The sequence below is a fragment of the Pundamilia nyererei genome, unplaced genomic scaffold (assembly GCF_000239375.1).
Source record: "Pundamilia nyererei isolate P.nyererei 1_Seehausen unplaced genomic scaffold, PunNye1.0 scaffold00009, whole genome shotgun sequence".
In the NCBI taxonomy this organism is placed as follows: domain Eukaryota; kingdom Metazoa; phylum Chordata; class Actinopteri; order Cichliformes; family Cichlidae; genus Pundamilia; species Pundamilia nyererei.
In genome coordinates this window covers 5,482,340-5,500,702 of record NW_005187410.1, presented here as the reverse complement: position 1 = coordinate 5,500,702, position 18,363 = coordinate 5,482,340, and the positions used below count along the sequence as shown (strand labels likewise).

At 43.0% G+C, this 18,363-nt stretch overlaps 1 protein-coding gene across 2 annotated transcripts in view; it reads left to right on the top strand.

Moving 5' to 3' along the window:
- Positions 1-1,846: 1,846 nt before the first annotated feature.
- Positions 1,847-18,363, top strand: part of LOC102199780 (FERM, RhoGEF and pleckstrin domain-containing protein 1-like) — a 57,327-nt gene continuing 40,810 nt past the window's right edge. Inside the window, exons 1-2 of one of the 2 annotated variants that reach the window (XM_005723533.1) lie at positions 1,847-2,104; positions 5,270-5,476. In XM_005723533.1, the coding sequence (XP_005723590.1) occupies positions 5,297-5,476 (180 nt within the window). In that variant the 5' untranslated portion in view covers positions 1,847-2,104; positions 5,270-5,296. The remainder of the gene's footprint in view (positions 2,105-5,269; positions 5,477-18,363) is intronic. The other variant, XM_005723532.2, reaches the window with a different exon arrangement.

The following is an 18,363-nucleotide window of genomic DNA, read 5'->3' as shown; positions in this document are numbered from 1 at the left end:
TTGTTAGTATCATCGCTGGACACTTTCAGGGACCACTGGCCAAGTAATTTATCAGTGATACTACTGGGTGCACTAGCATTTACTACAGTAGTTAGGCCAAGCAGTTTTTATAGGGATGACAAAGATGAGACCACTGCTTATTATTCCTTTATTTATCCAGGTAAAAAAAAATCTCATTGAGATTAAAAATCTCATTTCCAAGAGAGACCTGGCATCACTTATATTGCTATGACACAAAAACTGATGTTTTTGTTCTGCTTGAAAAATTGTGGGCTTGATCATCAGTTTTTTTTGTCAGTTGCTCTCATGATTAGATTTGATTTTATAGTGCAGATTCACACTTTAAAGCATGTTACAGTATTGCAGTGTAAAGACACCACAGTATTAAAGCAAAAACCCCTACAATTAAACAATCCCAGGCAATAAACCACTTGGCGATCGCTGGACTGGACATCTCTCAGAGGCTGTTTGTCCAAAGACCTGCCTAATGTCTTTTTTGATATTGTCTGGTTTAAATAACATTTGTTCTGAATACATGCCATGAGTTTAACAAAGTAGTAGAAGAGTTCAGAAATGTATTAGCAATGCAGATCTCTGCTTGGATATCACAGAAACTGAATAAAATCTGAACTTGGACACAAGGAAATCAGCATGATGCCAAGTCTTAGCATCTTTTTCTTTGTTTTTGATGGTGACACAACTACACCTTTGACTCATTTTCAGTTTACATCCTTACACACACTGTTATGCATTCACTGAAGGATTAATGGGGGGGTTTTCCAAACATGTGTCCATGATTATGGCCTTTTGTATTTCGTCTGCATTTCACTTTATGGCAAACTTATCTGGACCTCAGGTAAACTGCAGGGTTTTGGTTTTTACATAGGTGATGCAGAATACAGTAGTTTGATAAAAAGAGAACAATGTCTTACAGAAATGTCCTTGAGCTAAGAGTCTCTGGCAAACTCTAGAGGATGCTGTTGCATGGATGCTGTTGCACGACCAACCTCTGTCCTTAGATCAGTGACTCTCTATTTCCAAAAATAAGATAGTAAGTGATTAGACCACACACAGTACACACAACCGGGAGGAAACAGAGGGTAGGACATTACCACTTCCACTTTTTATTTAACAAAAGAGTACCTGTTTCAATTCATGCTGACATTGCTTAGTACTGCTTTTTTCTTCTTCTTTTTTAAATTCTTGTGATTGTTTACCCTTTCAATTTTCCCGGTGCCTGAGGCAAATACATAAACAACTGTATAACACACATAAGGAAGAAAACAGTGAGTTTGAAATCACAACAACTTTAAAGTGGAAATATAATACAGCACATACCCATTAAGCAGTAACCTTCAAGGTAACTTCCGGGATTGCTCCCTAAAGCTTCCCTGCTGGTCCTCTAACGTTTCCACAAACGTGACCTTGGTTTACCAAAGTGGTTTGCGCCACTATAGTGTAACTACTGTAAGTATAGGACCACTGCAGTGTAACTATAGTGCAACTATTTTATATAAAAATAATGTAACTACATGATGTAACTATAATGTCACTATCGTACAACTTTTGTTACTTAAGCAATAGTTACACTATAGCGCCACTATAACCATATTGTAACCATAGTGTAGCTATAGCTATAGTGGTACAACGCCAGTGGGTTACTCGTATCACCGACTGTGAAGAAAATAATACATTTAAGGATGTTTTCGCACTCTCTTGGTAAATGTAAGTCTTATCTTAACTTCTAAAGTTTGAATGCAGTGTTTTGTTTTGTTTTACAGCAGCTGCCGCTGGGTGGTGCTGTTGCTCCTCGGTGTGCAGCTGCTGTTCGGAAGGTGGAGGTGCTGCTGCACCTCCTTCATTGTCTGAGTGAATTCAGCAGGAGTGGATCCGTCGCTCGGTTCAATGTAATCCCGTCTCTCCCCGGCTCACTCACTCAGTCGTCCGCCATGGCGACCGCAGGAAGCGTCCTGATCGCTGCGAGCTGTGTCTAAAACTCATCTGGGATTCATTTTCCCCCAATTTTTTCCGGACGTGGATGTAGTCTTCCCCTTCAGCTGGGAAATACTTTCGTGTGGACAAGCCCGCATTTCGAGACACGGGGGTAAGAATCGTGCAGCCCGAGTCCTCTCTCTCACTGTGCTCTTTAAGGGAAGTGATTCAACTTGTTTGAGGAGATTAGGGTTAAGTCTTGGGAGTATCTTTCCCGTGTTGTTTCGTGATGCTGGATTTCGAAGGTGGGGAATAACTATCACTCCGTGTGAAAAATCCTTCTATGTTGCTAGGGACTGTCCTTTCTGTCCCTGCAGTGTGGCTTGCATTGCACAGATATACCTTAGCAGTATGTGCAGACGCCGCAGTCGTTGGGGGTTCCGTTTCTCTGAGACGATCCATGCACGCTCTGTGACATTTAAAAGATTGCAAAGATCAAACAGTGCCGGGGTGTGTGCATTTAGCAGTTTCCAGAGGCTGTCCAGGTGGGTCCGAGCAATGCGTTAATGTCACATGTACTGTACTGGCTGATAATGTCCCGAGGATTACAGCAGCCTGCTCTATTAACCTACATTATATTTATGGTGTGACCACACTTCAGACTCCATGAGCTGAGTCTACAGTGACTGTAGCATTCGAGTCATTGAGACTCTTTTGCATATCCCTTAGTTACACGTATCCTGTTGGTTGTCATTCCTTTCACTTAATGGACATGTCACATTGCCAGCAGTACAGTAAGAACTTAAAGCCTTTCAGGCAATGCCAGCCACACCCATGTATCAGTGTCGATTGCGAAACACAGAAGAAATTGAGCTCTGTTTTTTTGTTATGCAGCTTCTCTCAGGTAGACAGCCTCTGGCCATTCAGCTGTCATTAAAAGATTCCAGCTGTGCAGTTGTGGACTTCATCTAGGGGCCCCTGCGTGCCTCTGCGCACAGAGGAGCCACTGTTACAACGCTGGACTCTCAATAAGCCAGCAGTCACAGCTAAACATTACAGGCTTGTGTGGAATTTCAAGCAAAGAAGTTCAAAGGCAGGGAGGTTTACCCTGAGAAACACTCAGGGGTCTGCAAATGTCCCTTTTGGCATTGTATGCTGGACGAGTACGCTTTGTGTCACTTTCTAGCCCTGGGAACAAGGCCATCTGTACTACTGCCTGTTTTTGTGTTTGTTTGGTCCTGTGTTACCTATTCAGAGAGGCGCACAGACCCGGAGTCATGACTGGTTGATTCATGATGCTTGGTGCAGGGGAGGGTACGTGCTGACTGAAATAATCAGAGTCTACTCTTTCACTGCCCTCTGTTTCACTGGTGCCTTGTTTGAAGAGTGTCCGGTTACGTGGCGTGCATGTGCAGGTCATGCAAGCCATGGATTTACAGAGTTGACATAATACGCTTGCCAATAATCAAGAGCCAGGGCCACCGAGCGGTGACGGCCACTCGGATCAAGTGTCAAAAAGAACTGGGCTTGATTTGGGGAAAATATGCTCGTTTCCATTCAGACTGCCCCGGTGGCAGCTTTTAGGTCTGTTTTTGATCAGCCCAAGGGAGCGTGCACTTTAACTGGAATACAGCAACATCTCTCACCCACTGCGCTGTGATGACAGTGTACAGGCAGGTGAAAATGATACAACATGGTCCCCAAAGTCTTATAACAGAGAACTCAAAGATGAACTTTCCTGATTAATTGCATTACAAAGTGTCCTTTACTTTTTTAGCCTTTTACCACAATACATCTGGACAGAATGGCCTTGACAGCCTTAACAATCACTTGACAGAAAATTGGTTTCCTATTCAATCAGTCATTCCTCAAGTAAAACTGCCTTTTTCCGGTTTTCTTGTTTCCTTTCTCTTTCTTGTAAATAATATCTGTTTATCTTTGGTCGCTTGTCACAGTTTTCTATCACCCAGCCGACTGATTTTTTAATCAGTCAGCAATCATCAATTAAAAAAATTAAATTACAGTCAGCAGACCTACTAGCCATCGATCCCTACACCATCATCGCACAGAATTTACAGTGTCCACTGTCCTCGGGCTATATTCTCCACACACTCTACTGGATTACATTATCCACTCCTTTCAAATGCCTTATTCAGCTCTCAGCTTAAACTTGGCACCAGTCGTTCACCTCTGCGGCGGCTGAACAACTGCCCAGTGGCCTCGGTGCTCTGACGAACCACTCAGTGAGGTCTCGGGATGACATCAGCCTTCTGGAATGTGTAATGAAGAGAGAATTAAGCAGGACAGCAGGGCCTAAGGGGATCTGGCTGTAGATACATGGTGGCGGGGTGGGGATTGGGGGGGGGATAGTGGCCTGATCAAGTGTCAACCCGAAATGAATCCATGACTTTGTCCAAAACATTCAGCCATCTGGGAGAGTCATAGACTGAGTGATACTGCAGATTTTCCCACATTCCAGATGCACCTCAGCTCTTTCTGGTTTTGGATGTAAACCTCCAGCACTGGATGCTTTGTAGCGATGGTACCCATCATTTATATTTGTCATGTTAGTTACTTTCTGTGGCCTGTTGAAGCCATTCATCTATTAGTTATGGATTGGAAAGAGCCTGGTTGCACGAATTGGATGTTTTCCCTTTGGCATCATGGGCTTCTTCCCGCAGCCAAAAGGCATTCGTGTTATGTTAATTGGTGGATGTGAGAGTGAACAGTTGCCTGTCTTTGTGTTAGCTCTGATTGGCTAGTGACTTGTCCGAGGTGTACCCCATCTCTTTCCCTGCTTGCCCAATGACAGCTGAATTGGGTAAGTGGAAAGAAATCGATGTACGTTATCTGTTATCTCTACTTTAAACCTGCAGTTTATTGATAACCGATCCAATATAGTTATTTCATCATCTGGAGTGTTTTCGGTTAATTCCTATTACTCTGGGTTTATTCTACTTCTTCCCCAAATCAACTGTCATTCTACCGGCTCTTTGATTTTTACACTCTAGCCTCATGATTCATTTGTTAAATCAAATTAGGGCTGCCTGATTTGTGCTTTGAAATCAAGAACTTGCCTCACTCTTTTTTTTAGATTAATTGGGTCTCCCACTGGCAACAATTATCAGCCATTAGCAGCGAGTGCAAATACTGCATTTGCAATTACTGTGTTTTGTGTGACATGAAAGGTCGTGCAGCCCGTCCTCTGGGAGCCGATGCAGACATTGGGCTGTACTGCACATACATCGCTGACGCTGTGAGACGGGAGTTTCAGATTTTTACCCTTTAGGTTGAATATGTTTTTCTGTGCTTGACTTCTGTCTTGCCCTTGATGCAGGCTGAGCAGTGAGCAGTGCAGCACACCATGGCAGAGCCAGACCCAGACACAATCTTCTCTGGCGCAGGGCAGCGCCTCGGAGCTCCGGAGACCCTTGGCATCAGTACGTTAGATCCCGGGCACAGACCTCCGGCCATGCCCCCCGGACGACACGTCACCGTCAGGGTCCGTATGCTGGATGACACAGAGGAGCTTTTCGACATCTCGGTGAGTCATTATCGTTTTTCTTGTTGTTGAACAGGACTTTTCATTATCGCACCGTGGCCAAGAAGCATTTCCCCGATTCCAGCTGCAGTCTGGTAACAGGTTGGCATGGTAACTGCATGTTGAATGAAACTGGATGGATCTTAGTAATGTCAGGGTTCCTCCAGTTTATTGTGGGTTATTCAATTTCTGCTCACTCTTTCCTAATCTCCCAAAGTGTTTCAAATCTGCTCTACAGCTGTCGCTATTACTACACCACAATTATTCTTCTGCTGCCAGGGTTCTCAAAACGCAGCTCACGGGCCAGAGGTGGTCCTTGGATGACAAGGAAAGGATGCACGATTCTACAGCTCACTCATGGAGAGTTCATGCCCATGCTATGATGTTGCACGACTGAACGAGACCAAGAGAGAGAAGCAGAGCAAAGCATCCCTGTTCTTAAAGCTTTCCAAACACTGGTGTTATCTTAGATAATTTAATGAAAGCAGATAGGTACAGACGAGAGAGACACGAATATATCTTATTTGTCTTGTTTGAGCTCCCATTCGAATTCCATTCTTGACTTTAGGATTTAGAGGATTAACGTTCTCATCACATGGCTCTAAATTTGGACACAGTATGCGAAGGCGGATGTGCTAAAATTAGACACTAATTGCTAAGTGCCTTCTACTATCTGGTCACAATGCTTAAAATGCAAAAAATAAAAAAAAGTAAAAACATATGTTCATTGTGTAGAGGAGAAAGAGAAAATACTGGTATTTGTCTGAGGATAGAGTAGAACAACGAGCTTCATTCTGTGACCAGAAGCGTTTCCTCCCAAAACAGTGGAGCGAGATGAGTAGATAGTGAAAAGTAGTGATGGAGGGAAACAGATACAGCAGCAGCCACACAGGACCTGTTTAATGTGTATGAATTGACCCCGGCAGTGAAGTTGCTGAGCTTTACTGACAGTTAGTGCGTGTGCATTGCAGGGTGGTTGTGTCCTTTTGGCTGTTTCCCAAGGCAGTGTGGGTAAATGCAGTTCCTTAGGCAGTGCATGACTCTTAATCTTTCTAGAGGTGTCATATGTTCTTCTAATACTTAACGCTCACTAGGTTCCCCCCAGTGAAATCCTGTTTAATTGCACACTTGTTTATGTCTACTTTTTTTTTTGTACTAGTTTTTCTCACGCTAGTTTGTCAACTGCAATATCATCCAGCCGGTGATGCTTAAATTTGATATGAGTCTAGAGCAGGAGTGGAAGGGATTTTTTTTTGCAGTCCGCTTCAGGGCTTGCAATCTGTGGAAAACCTGCAATGGGAAACTCCGCTTACAAAGGTGATCTCAACCTCAGAGTTTAATACATTTTTTATGACGTTTCAGTGTCCCAAAGCTGTGTTTAACACTACTCTAATCGCCAAGGAGTACACACGCTGACACTTTGGATCTTCGGTGGTGAAAAAGAACATTAAACGACTAAATACTGTGCACTACAAGAAATATATGTAAGTGACCCTTTTTGCAAGGCCCTAAAATGTCCTTCATTATGTAGCTGAGTGGTTGTGATGGTGAGTTTGCAACGTTTTCTCGCCAAGCTGGCCTGAAACAAGCTGAGGCTGCGAATCAGGGGAGGGTAACAAAAGGCTCTCGCTAACAGAAAGCTTTATTCATGCTCAATTTAACACACATTATATCCTTTATCACAAGTCAGTACTTGAGATAAAAAGCTCTGTGGCCTGAATGTTGTTTTTTGCCCAGAGGTATCAACAGAGAAGATATTTATCTCAGTCACTGGCTTGCATTCAGGGTGGAAAGATCTATTATAAAAAAAAATATATATATATATATGTATAGATATGTATAGACACATATACATACACACACATCTATTTATTTACTATGTACATATAGTTCAGTGAGTATGTTGAGCTTCTAAAAACAAAAGGTTACTTTATTTTCGAATTGCCAAGCAGTGTATACACTGATCAGTCACAACATTAAAATCATTGGAATTTAATAATATTATTTATCTCATTACATTGCAATGTTTAACTGGGAAATCTTGGGTGATTGGGGTTCACGTGGGTATTATTTTGACATCTATCGCATTTCTAATGGTTCTTATGCAGCTCCTCTTACCAGTGGCACTCCCTGATGGCAGCAGTCTCCCACAGCAGGACAGTTTACTCCACCCCACAGCAAAATTGGTTCACGAATTACTCGAGAAGTGTGACAAAGAACCGAAAGCTCACTTGATCCGGCCTCCAAACTCCCCACATCCCAATCAGATCAAGCATCCACTTGAACGAGCCCAGTTCACGGAGTCCCCATTCCACACTCCACAGGACTCAAAGCACCAGCTGCCCACGTCCTCACAGGACACCAAAGGCTCCAAGTCCACGGCCCAATGAGTCAGAACCAGATTTAGCAGCATGAGGCAGACCTTTAAAACCTTAGAAAGGAGTTTTTACTGGAGTTGAGGTAAAGCAATTTTAAAGCACATTTAGTTGCCTGAAGCGAGTTGCTTTCTTTCAGCAGTAATTACAATTTGTTTCACCAAGTCGCAACCCAACTATCCCTGAGATACAGAAGACATATGTCAACTTTGTACACACTGTGCTGATGTTAATCTCTTCCCCGCAGCAGTGAAGTGAGATAGCTGCATGGTCTACAAAACACATCTGTCAAGCAATTATCCAGTCTTTTATTTCACAACAGGAACATGCAGCATTGTTCAGGAAGAGGCAACTCATCTCAGATGATTTTATTGTCAAAGTGATTCAAGGCAGGAATTTTTTTGGGGGGGGGGGCGTCTCTTTAAGAAAACATAAAATGTCTAACCTCACCCTGTTACTGATACCGAAGGCTTCAGTTCCCGTTCCTCTGTTTGAGAGGGGTAAGTTTCCACCTCAGCGGGCAGAGTATCAGATGGTTGAGAAACAAAAAGGGGCCACAGAGCCTTCTCATGGGTCGCATACCATGCTGTGGCCTAGTTAGCACTCTGGCTGTGAACACTTGTGTTGATGCTGATAAAGTCTGGCTGCAAAAACCTGGACAGCGGTAGACTGGCCTCCTGAAACATGACTAAAATCTAGTCCATCGTTTTTGTTTAATTCCAAAAAAAGCAGAAGATTGAAGATAAAGTCGTTTTGGTTTAGATTCAGTGGGGCAGGAGGACAGACTGCCGTCTGGCCTTGCGTTCCTCGGGCTAACATACGCCGACACCGTGTGTACTGATGTTTTGATGCTTATGTTTGCTGATGGCTGGTGGAAGCTCTGCAGATTTTGTCCGTGAAGAGTGTTATTGCAGCATGCATTTAGCAGTTGGCATGTGGGGGAAGGGATGATGAAGGCAGAGTGGAGGAGAGTTATGTTCATTCCTGTGAATGAATGAAGGAGTTCAAATCCATCGGGCCAAACCTTTCTGCTAGAATAGCATCAGGTACAACCTTATATGGAATACATCTAATCTGATTCTGATTTAGCAAAACATTAGAAATTCAGACACATACCATCTCTCTCTCTCTTTCTATCATATTGCACTCCTACTGCTGGTCTTCCTCTCTCACTATAATGAGCCACTGAGGACTGCAGTCTGTCCTCTCCTGCCTTCACTTCACTTTGTCCATTACAGCCACAGCCCCTGTTAAAAGTCTACCTGCTGAGGCAAATCCTGAATTAATTAAATACAAACCTCTTAATCTCTATGCATTTTAATTCGCTTTCCATATGCGGTTTTTACTGCAATACTTTTTCTTTCCTAATAACTAATAACATCAACAGTACATACAGGCTTAGATTAAACCACGGCGTGCTTCTTATTCAAGCTAAGCATCACGCAAAACTGCTGAATAGACATGTTGTTCTTGTTCCCCAGTGGATGAATACTTCTTATATTACGATCACCTGAATTCCACTCAGTCACCTCAGCTTCAAAGTATTCACTTAATCTGTGAGTATTGGAACAGTTACTACAGACTGCCACTATGTTGGTGTTATTTGCTAATTTGCCAGTAAGCTGTGCGTTATCTGGGCAATTTCAATAGGCATGCTAGAAGTCTAGTTCAGTCTTGGTATTTTTACACATTACATCCTTAACAGATTCTGGCCCATATTGACATGATAGCATCACATAATCGCTGCAGTGTTTTTGGCTACACATGCATGATGAGAATCTCTTGTTCCACTACATCCCAGATGGGTTTACTTGGATGCTTTCATATTCAAGAAACCAGTTTAGGGTGATTTGGTCTTTGCGATCTGGATAGATCCATTACTACAAATTCTGATCCTTCCACTTGAAGGTCACAGCAGAAATGTAAGTTTTTCTTTTCTTCTATTGTCCAATTTTGCATTATAGACTCAGTTTTCTGTTCTTTGCTGAAATGAGTAGCATCTCGTGTGGTCTTCTGCTGCTGTACCAGATCGGTGTGCTCTTCTGCATACCTTGGTTGTAACACTTGGTTATTTGAGTTACTGTTGCCTTCCTATCAGCTCAAAGCAGTCTTGGCATTTTCCCCTTGACCTCTGACATCAATAAGGCATTTCCACCTGGAGAACTGCTGCTCACTGGATAGTTTCTGTTTTTTTGGACCACTCCCACACAGCCAGATGGTTGTGTGGGAGAATCCCAGCAGATCAGCAGTTTCTGAAAAACTCAGACCAGCCTGTCTGGCACCGTTAACCATGCCACATTCACGTTCGCCTTTCATCTCCATTCTGATGCTCGGTTTGAACTTCAGTAAGCCGCCTTCACCATGTTTACATACCCAAATGCATTGAACTGCAGCCATGTGATTGGCTGACTAGATATTTGCTTGACTGAGCAGTTGGACAAGTGTACCTAATAAAGTAGCCAGTGAATGTAGATTTACTGTCAAGGTCAAACCAATTCTATGATAATGTAACTGAACACCTTATCCAACATTGCACCGAGATCCACTGATCAGGGAATCAGTTGCTGTTACAGATTTCACACTCAAGGCGTAAAGCAGATGGCAACCTTGCCATGGAATAAACTTCTTCTTACCTTTAGATCAGCTTAATCAGTTCCCTGTTTTAAACAACTTTCAAAAACCCACCTGCATTGACAAGCTGTATAACATTATAACCATAGCCTTATAATTCTCTTTTCTTTTCCTCTCTTTATATATTTTGAAATGGTTTAATGCTGGCATTTTTGCAGATTTAATTTAAGGACCTTGTCATTCTGGTTTGGAAAAATGCTATAAAAATTAAGTTTATTGCTATTGTTGCCCAACACTGCGTCCTCTTGAGGTTTTGAGCTGATTTATGTTACTTTTTTTACTTCATACTCACTCTATCGCCCTTCTTTTCGACTTTTCAAAGCCCCGAGCTTTTGTACAATAGCAGAAAATGAGAACGTGGTGCAAAACACGGCGTGTTGTCGGTGAATCTCGGGGGTGTTGATGCATCAGAGTTTGAGCCATCAGTTTAGATTACAAATCAGTGGATGAAAATAAACATGTTAATGAACACCCCACTGGTGTTCAGCGCTTCTCCTACCATTGTCTTAGGGTGGAAGCCTACTCCCTCCCTCCCCCAGTGAAACTCATTTCCCCACATGAAGCCACAGGGGGATAAAAATGAATCAATAAATAGGAATAATAAAATGAAATTACCTGATTTATGTGCCCTTGTTTCAGCACAGTGTGAGAGCCTTGTTTTGCGGTCATTTGTGGTTGCACTAGCTTGTCTCATGATTTGTGCTTGTGTTTGCAAGTGTATGCATGTGTACATGTGTTTTTAGGGGAGGAGCAAAGAAGAAGATGTAGCACAACAGAAGAAGAGTGGCAAGGCTCTGTAGCCATTACCGGTATCCTGCAGAAGATGCTGCTGCCTGATTATCACGACGCTGTCTGAGAGCCTGTCAGTCTGACATATTTAAAGTTTACATAACTAAATAAGGATGCTGGATCCATCTCCACTCCTTTTTAGGCATCCTTTTAGTGTGAAATGATAAAAAATTAATCAAGAATGTTTCACTGAGTAGATTTTTTTATGCTAACTATGAACGCAGACATCTATATTTAACCTATTTTCTGTTGCTGGATGTGATTTCTCTCTCTCTCTCATCCTCTTAACTGAAAGTGTTCAGAGGAAACCGGGGAAGCAGGGGCCACCCGGGCTAAAAGAGGGCTGTGTCACAAAAGAGAGAACCTTCATTAGAACAAGCCTACTCTCACACCAGTCCAGAGGGCTTAGCATCATCCGGCCACTCTCCACTTTTCTCCCCATATGCTGTCACCCATTCATTGTGATGAGAAGCAATTAGAGGAGCTCTAGTGTGCCTTGTTGTCCGCTGAATGGCAATGAGGTCCTGACTTAATGAGCAGAAGCACGATAAAGGGCTTCTTTCAGCTCGGTCTTAAACAGCTTATGTATGGTTGTTCAGTGACTGACTGACCGGCAGTGAGGACCAGTACACACCTGTGGAGCGACGCCCAGATGCATATGGAGAGTCGAGTACCAGGGGTGCATAAATAGCTCCATTCTGAACATTGATCTTAATAAAAAGGAAGCAATGGGATTGGCAAATGCAGCACGTACCGATCAGCGTACTTATTAAATCTGACATTCAATCCACTGTCATTAGTGTACAATGCAGCTAATTAATTGCACAAAGCCGTCCATTAGTCGTGGTGTTGTACTCACGTTATGAAGCTGTGGCGTGACGCATACGTTTTCTTAAATGTTTACCCGTTAATAAAAATGACAGTCATGGTAGTTTCAGTTTGGGGTTTCTTAGTGCATCAGTTGAATATCTTTTTCTACGAGCTGCTCGTTTGTTATGTATGCTGATAAGTTTTAAATATGCTAAATAAATCAAATAAAAAGCTACATTTTAAAAGCTGATTTCAAGACGGCTTTGCTCTCTACACAGAGAGCGTTGTTCAGCTGCATCCAACCAAAGCCTGCTGTGTGTTTGGTCAGTGCAAATGGACTATAAGAGGACTAAAAATGGAAACCATAAAACTTCTGGTACCAAGAATCTCCACCCTAATGGCTTATATACATTTGCTCTATCTCTTTAAAACAATTATGGTAATTTAATCATGCGGAGTCAGATACGAGGAAGCCCTAAAGCCTATACCAGTGCTGCCAATTTCAGATGACAGATTAGCCATACAGACCAAAAGGGAACGAATCTGAATCTATTTTAATATTTGAATAATCATTACAGGCACATTTTAAGCACATATGCCAGACCTGCAGTAGTTCTAGCCTCTTAGTATGTGAATTTGGTAAAAAATGGGTCAAAGGTAAAGACAATTTAATGATGAGTTATTCTCTAGTTTGGGAAACTAATCAATAATTGTCACTGTTTGACCGATTGCACAAAAGTAGCTCATCTGTCAGTAATGGAAATAACTGTTAGTCGCAGTTGACTGCAGCACTATAGCCGGGAATAACAGGTGTATTCATATTTACCTGTTTTATATTATAGCTCATTTGTGTCTAAACTGCATTACTGAAAACCTTCTGCTTGTTGTTTTATCGATGACTTTAAATACATCAGCATATTTTCTCTGATGGTTGTTGTTAATAACGTGCATAAATACTAACTGGGATAGAAAGCAATCAGCTTAGATTTCCACTCCAAGCTCAATGTATTTATGCAAAGGGAGTCTCTGAAATCTTTTGTGTCTGCACAGCGGGACAGGTCGACACCACTGAAATTCAACATGCGTATTATCTGCGCGCATAACGCACGTTTCATGTTCTGTATTTATAAACATGACACGTGGAGCGTAAAGGGAGGCAGAGCTAAGAGAGAGGAAGACGGTCTAGTCTGGGAGCACTGTGCTAAATCCTGTTAAATTCGGAGCTGCGGTGGGGACACGGTCTGCTTCCCCCAGCCTCCCGGCGCTTTAGGGGGGAGAACTGACAGAGTGGTTGAATGATTTGCGCACAGGGGATGATTTGGCACCAGCGTTTTTTTGATGAGCTGTCATTGGCTGAATGCGAATACAAATGGGATTTGATTGGCTGTTAGAGCATTCGGGGGAATGGGGCAGCATCTATGATGCACAGAGCAACACATCCAACTCTCCCCTACCTTTTACACCATGTCAATGAGTTTTCTAAACCTATTACTGTCACTCTCCTCTTCCTGATATGAGTCATGCATGAGTACAAGCCAAATCTCTTTAAATTAACTGTGTTGTTACTCTAGTAGCTTTTTTTTTGGGGGGGGGGGGGACTTCTATAGTGTGCATCTGTTGCGGCCAATGAGGAGATGGTGACCATGGCAATCTCTCCATCCCCTGTTACAGCAAGCTCAGTCTTTGTGAATGAGGGGATTCATTGGAGAGAGCTTCCAGATAAATAGCAGCTCTCTGATTTTTATCTTGCATGTCACCAGAGAAAAGTGTTTGCAACCTGGCTGGGGAGACAATTAGAAAGAGGCGCCGATACCGCAAGGAGACTGGGAATCACAAGCATCCGAGCATGTGATATTTGCCTGTTCTGCTAACATATTACATTTGTTCTCTTTTGGGAGCCTTAAAATAGAAACATTTCTTTTTTCTGTTCTTAAGCGCCGCTCTCCCGATAGTACTGCTTCAGCCAACTTTAATCTGTTGTTATTCACTCTTAGAAAACACACGCAGCTGCCTCGTGTGGCTCCCTGCCACGGAAAGGAATTATTTCTCGTTTATCATCCCACCCTCCGCTGTTAGAGAGCGCCTCGCCGGCACAACTGTCGCGACCTTTGAGCGGCAGGACGTGAACCCTCCGAGGTGTTAGTTTGGATCCCCGGCTGATGTTCTTTCTGTGCACATACATCAAATTTCAACACTGTACGAGTTCTTGTTTGAAAGGGCACGTGTAATCATGCCGGTCTATGTGTGGGTTGCCATGGCTACGCAGAGAGGTGGGTGAGGAGCGTCTGATCCGGCTGCCGTGCTGCAGAGTTCTGTCTTCCACTGATATCTGCTCGGGAAGGGGTGGAGGGAGGAAGAAGCGGGGATCTTGGGTTGAGGAGTGGGGGGTTTCCATGCGGAGCATTAATATGAGAGCAGGGCGCTGGCATGGGGATTCACTGCTGCACATCATTTATGAGTAACATATTCAGGAAGGAGACGCAGCCCTCATCGCTTTTTTTTTTTTTTTTTGCATTCAAAACCTCTTACTTAAAATGTGACTCACAATAAGTTGTGGGGCATTATTAGCTCGTCTTCGTTTCACTGCTGATTGACCCATTTTCCCCTGAAAGATGGCATTGTGTTTGGGATGGCAAGGGAGAGGGGGGCGGGGGTCATATGCTCAGTTTGACTATAAAAATAAATAAATAAGTCAAATAAATGGAAGATTTGTGTGGTTTTTAAAAGCTGAGACATGCAGTGAAAAGATGAAAGCCTGCGTCAGATGTTCCACTGGTGATACAGATTGAGGACGGGGGGGAAAGAAGATCAAAAATAACGGTGGCATTCATGCGTCTTGCATCATTGTTGCACTGACTGACTGTCTTCTGCCAGGAAATATTCTCATGCTTTCCTCACATGAACTCTGAACCCTCGGTTGCCTTTTTCTCATGGCATGAAATTGAAATCCCACAGAGGGGTTTTTGTGAGGGTGGCGGGGGTTGTTGTCCCCCACATCCTGAAATTTAATCAGGTCATTTAGGATGAGAGCCACGGGAGAAGCGCTACAGCAGGAATTATCCGGTAACTGATGGCTAAGAATACTAATATGTGAAGAGACACATACTGATAAAAGGAAGACGGTATTTTTACCAGATAAATATCAGGGATACCTTAAAGGATTGTGGAATAGCCCATTTAATCAATATCAAGGCATTCAAAATGATACCATATAATGATTTGATGTAAACAAAAACAATCATATTGAATATTCTATAAATCAGTATGATGTAAAACTACAATATCTATGTATACTTAGTTTCCATCTGGGGTTTTCATATCAATCTGAGTCAGGTACATGACTGTCTGCCAGGAAAACCAGTTTTCCAGGATTTCAAGTGTTTCCTTCATCCAGATAGTTGTGCGCTAATCTTCCTTTTTCTTGCTCTGGTCATTGTTAATACATGTAAACCAATTAAATAATCAGACAGCAGCAGATGGGTTTGAAATTCATGAAAATCAGGCCATCTTTTGCTGCCCGCAAAGTCTGTTTACCTGCATGCAGTCGAAGCCCACTCAAACACGTAAAAGTCTTCAAACACAACCCACAAAGCTTTCAGAACAAAATATCTGTCCCTGCCTACAGATTCTTGCTGCTGCCTATCAGAGCAGTGGATTTCCCAAAGAAGGATGACCAAGCAGTTGCATGGTTTTGACTGAGTATGGTGAAGAAATACCAAATATCTTTGGCTTTACTTGGGAACAACTGAGCAACATTATGGGGGTTTTGTTGGATTAACTTTGTGAAGTTATGTTTCTAGCTAGCCAAAGCCTTCCCAGACTCGAAGTGTATTGCAGCATGCTGAATTTAGATATCCATCATGTATCACAATTAAAGGCTGCAAAAACATACAATTAACCAACAACTAGACAATGGAAAATTAATCAGCACCATTTTTATAGTTATTTGTGTTAACAAGCTATTAATAAGGAAACATAGTCTCTATATTAATCAATAATGAAAGGAAATGTTGTCTCAGAAATATTTTGGCTGTTTTTCCTATGAGGCAAATAGAGAGCACTTGTATTACTGGAGCTCTTGTATAGCAAATATTTCCATTACGCGTAACCCCTCAATTCCCTGTAAAGCAAAAGCAAACAGGCGACAGTGTAAACACAGCTGTAAATGTAGATTTCAGTTCCCCGTACATTATCCACACTATTTCGTGGAGACACAGAGTGAAACAGCACAGAGCCACTGATGAAAGCTGTCACCGACGCTGTCATGTTGTGCCTGACAATATCATGCTGCTCTGCTTCCTATACTGTGCACAGGTGCTTTGGGAAAACTGATGCCTTTATAATAAGTCTTGTTCCTATGGTAACCAAGATGGATATCTCTTTGTGGAGGTTCGTCGTATTTGTTTGGTTCACACAGCAGCGACGGTCGACTCCATCTGCCGATGTGACCATTTGCCTGCTGTCAGTTTGCAAAGAAAGGACGAGGCGAACGCAAACATAACCCGTGATTCTTTTCGTCTCGTGACCGACTCGTGAAGACGGGGGATCCTCTGACTTCCACACGCCGTTTGACTGCAGCTTCGATGGGCTCGCTTTTCATTAAGCTCTTGAACTGCTGTATCCCACTGACTGAGTAGCAGCGGGGTAGGTAGACATCACAGCTCGTGATGGGTGTGGCGGCCGTGCCGCTCTTAGTGAGCCCGCAGTCTTCCCTGTGATGTCCTTCTGGTCTCAGATAAAGGGTGAGACCCTCACGAGAGCTGGTTTGCCTCGGCTGCACAGAGGCTTCACGACAGCAGTGCCCCTCTTCAATAAATTATGAATTTCTCATTGAGATTCGCAGGGCTAATTAACATGTCAGAACGGACTAGCAGTGTGATATCATGGGATTATCCTTATCCACTCCGGGTGCTGTGGCTGTACCTCTGCTGCTGTCCTGCTGAAATCTTCTTATCAGTTAGAAATTTGTGCAACACATGTGCTGCCCTTCTTTTTCTCGTGTTATTTTCTGCAATACTTGATGGGTAATTAAAACATAAAAAAGTGCTGAAGGCTGTGCTGTAGTTCTGCCTGCAGTGAAATCACTCCCATGATGCAGTTGCCCAACATGTTGTGTACGAGAATGCCTTTCAGCTGCACCTGAGTCTGCCTCCCACGGCACCCTGACTGTAATTGAATTTGGGGTCTCGTGGGTAAATAGAAGAAACGTGTGGGAGGAAGAGTCAGGGTGAATGAAGCAGAGATTGAGGGAGGGACATGAGAGCATGTGTGTGTGTGAGAGAGAGAGATAGAGAAAGAGGGAGGGAGTGAACTATTTAAACCAGAAACCCCAGCTGTACTTACGCCCACCAGAGAGCGTCTACTATAACAACGCTGCCCTCTCTTACCCCTTGTTATTAAAGTGGAAACTGTTGCATAATCTACTTTAGAGACTAGCAAACTAAAAGTTATCATTTGTCCTGGAGAAACTCGAAACCCCAAACTCGAAAGTTTTTTTTTTGGGGGGGGGATTCCTCACTTTTCTTCTATGTGTGATTTGACCTTTAGTCGAGCTGCTCTTGAGCTTTTCGTCCATCTCTATTGAGAAGCGATGCGCGGAAGTCTGGAGCAAAAAGAGTCAGAGCTCTGTGATATCAGAGGATTCATTCCAGGGGACGTCTGCTTTCAGACAACCAGCGGGGGTTGGGATCGGCCTGTTCAGGGAACTTTAGGTCTTCGGAGCACTCCTTAAGAGAACTTGTCATGCCAAGTGTTTGCAGAATAGCCAGTTCAAGTTGCCTTTTGTCAAAGCCAGAATGAAGCTTTCCTGTTTGTGTCCTCATCAACCACACGAGTCCAATAAGAGAGTCAAGCTGTTTGATAACCTTTAGAGGAGCAGAATTGGGGATATTTTATCTTGTTGTGACGTTTCTCTGGAGACACAGGTCTTGTCGTACTGGATGACTCACTTGCTTTATTTCATTGGGAGTCATTATGGAGCAATGTTGTCTGGGTGCTCGTTCACATAGGCTCAGTTGACCTCCTTTAGACAGAGAGGCAGCATGGAAGCATTTAGCCTGTTTAGTCAGAGAAATTGCACTTGAATGACCGTAATGTAAGTAGGTGATTACACTTCGCAGTCAGATGTGAACCATGGGGTTTGAATAAGCCCAGCATTTGTGGCGAACAATGCTGAGTAAACAAAATAGTACGATAGCGTAATTTTGCAAAAATGATGACCTCTTGTCCTCTTTTCCTGCCTTTTTGCTGGTTATTGAAAATGTGGCATTCCTGCTCTGGTGAAGA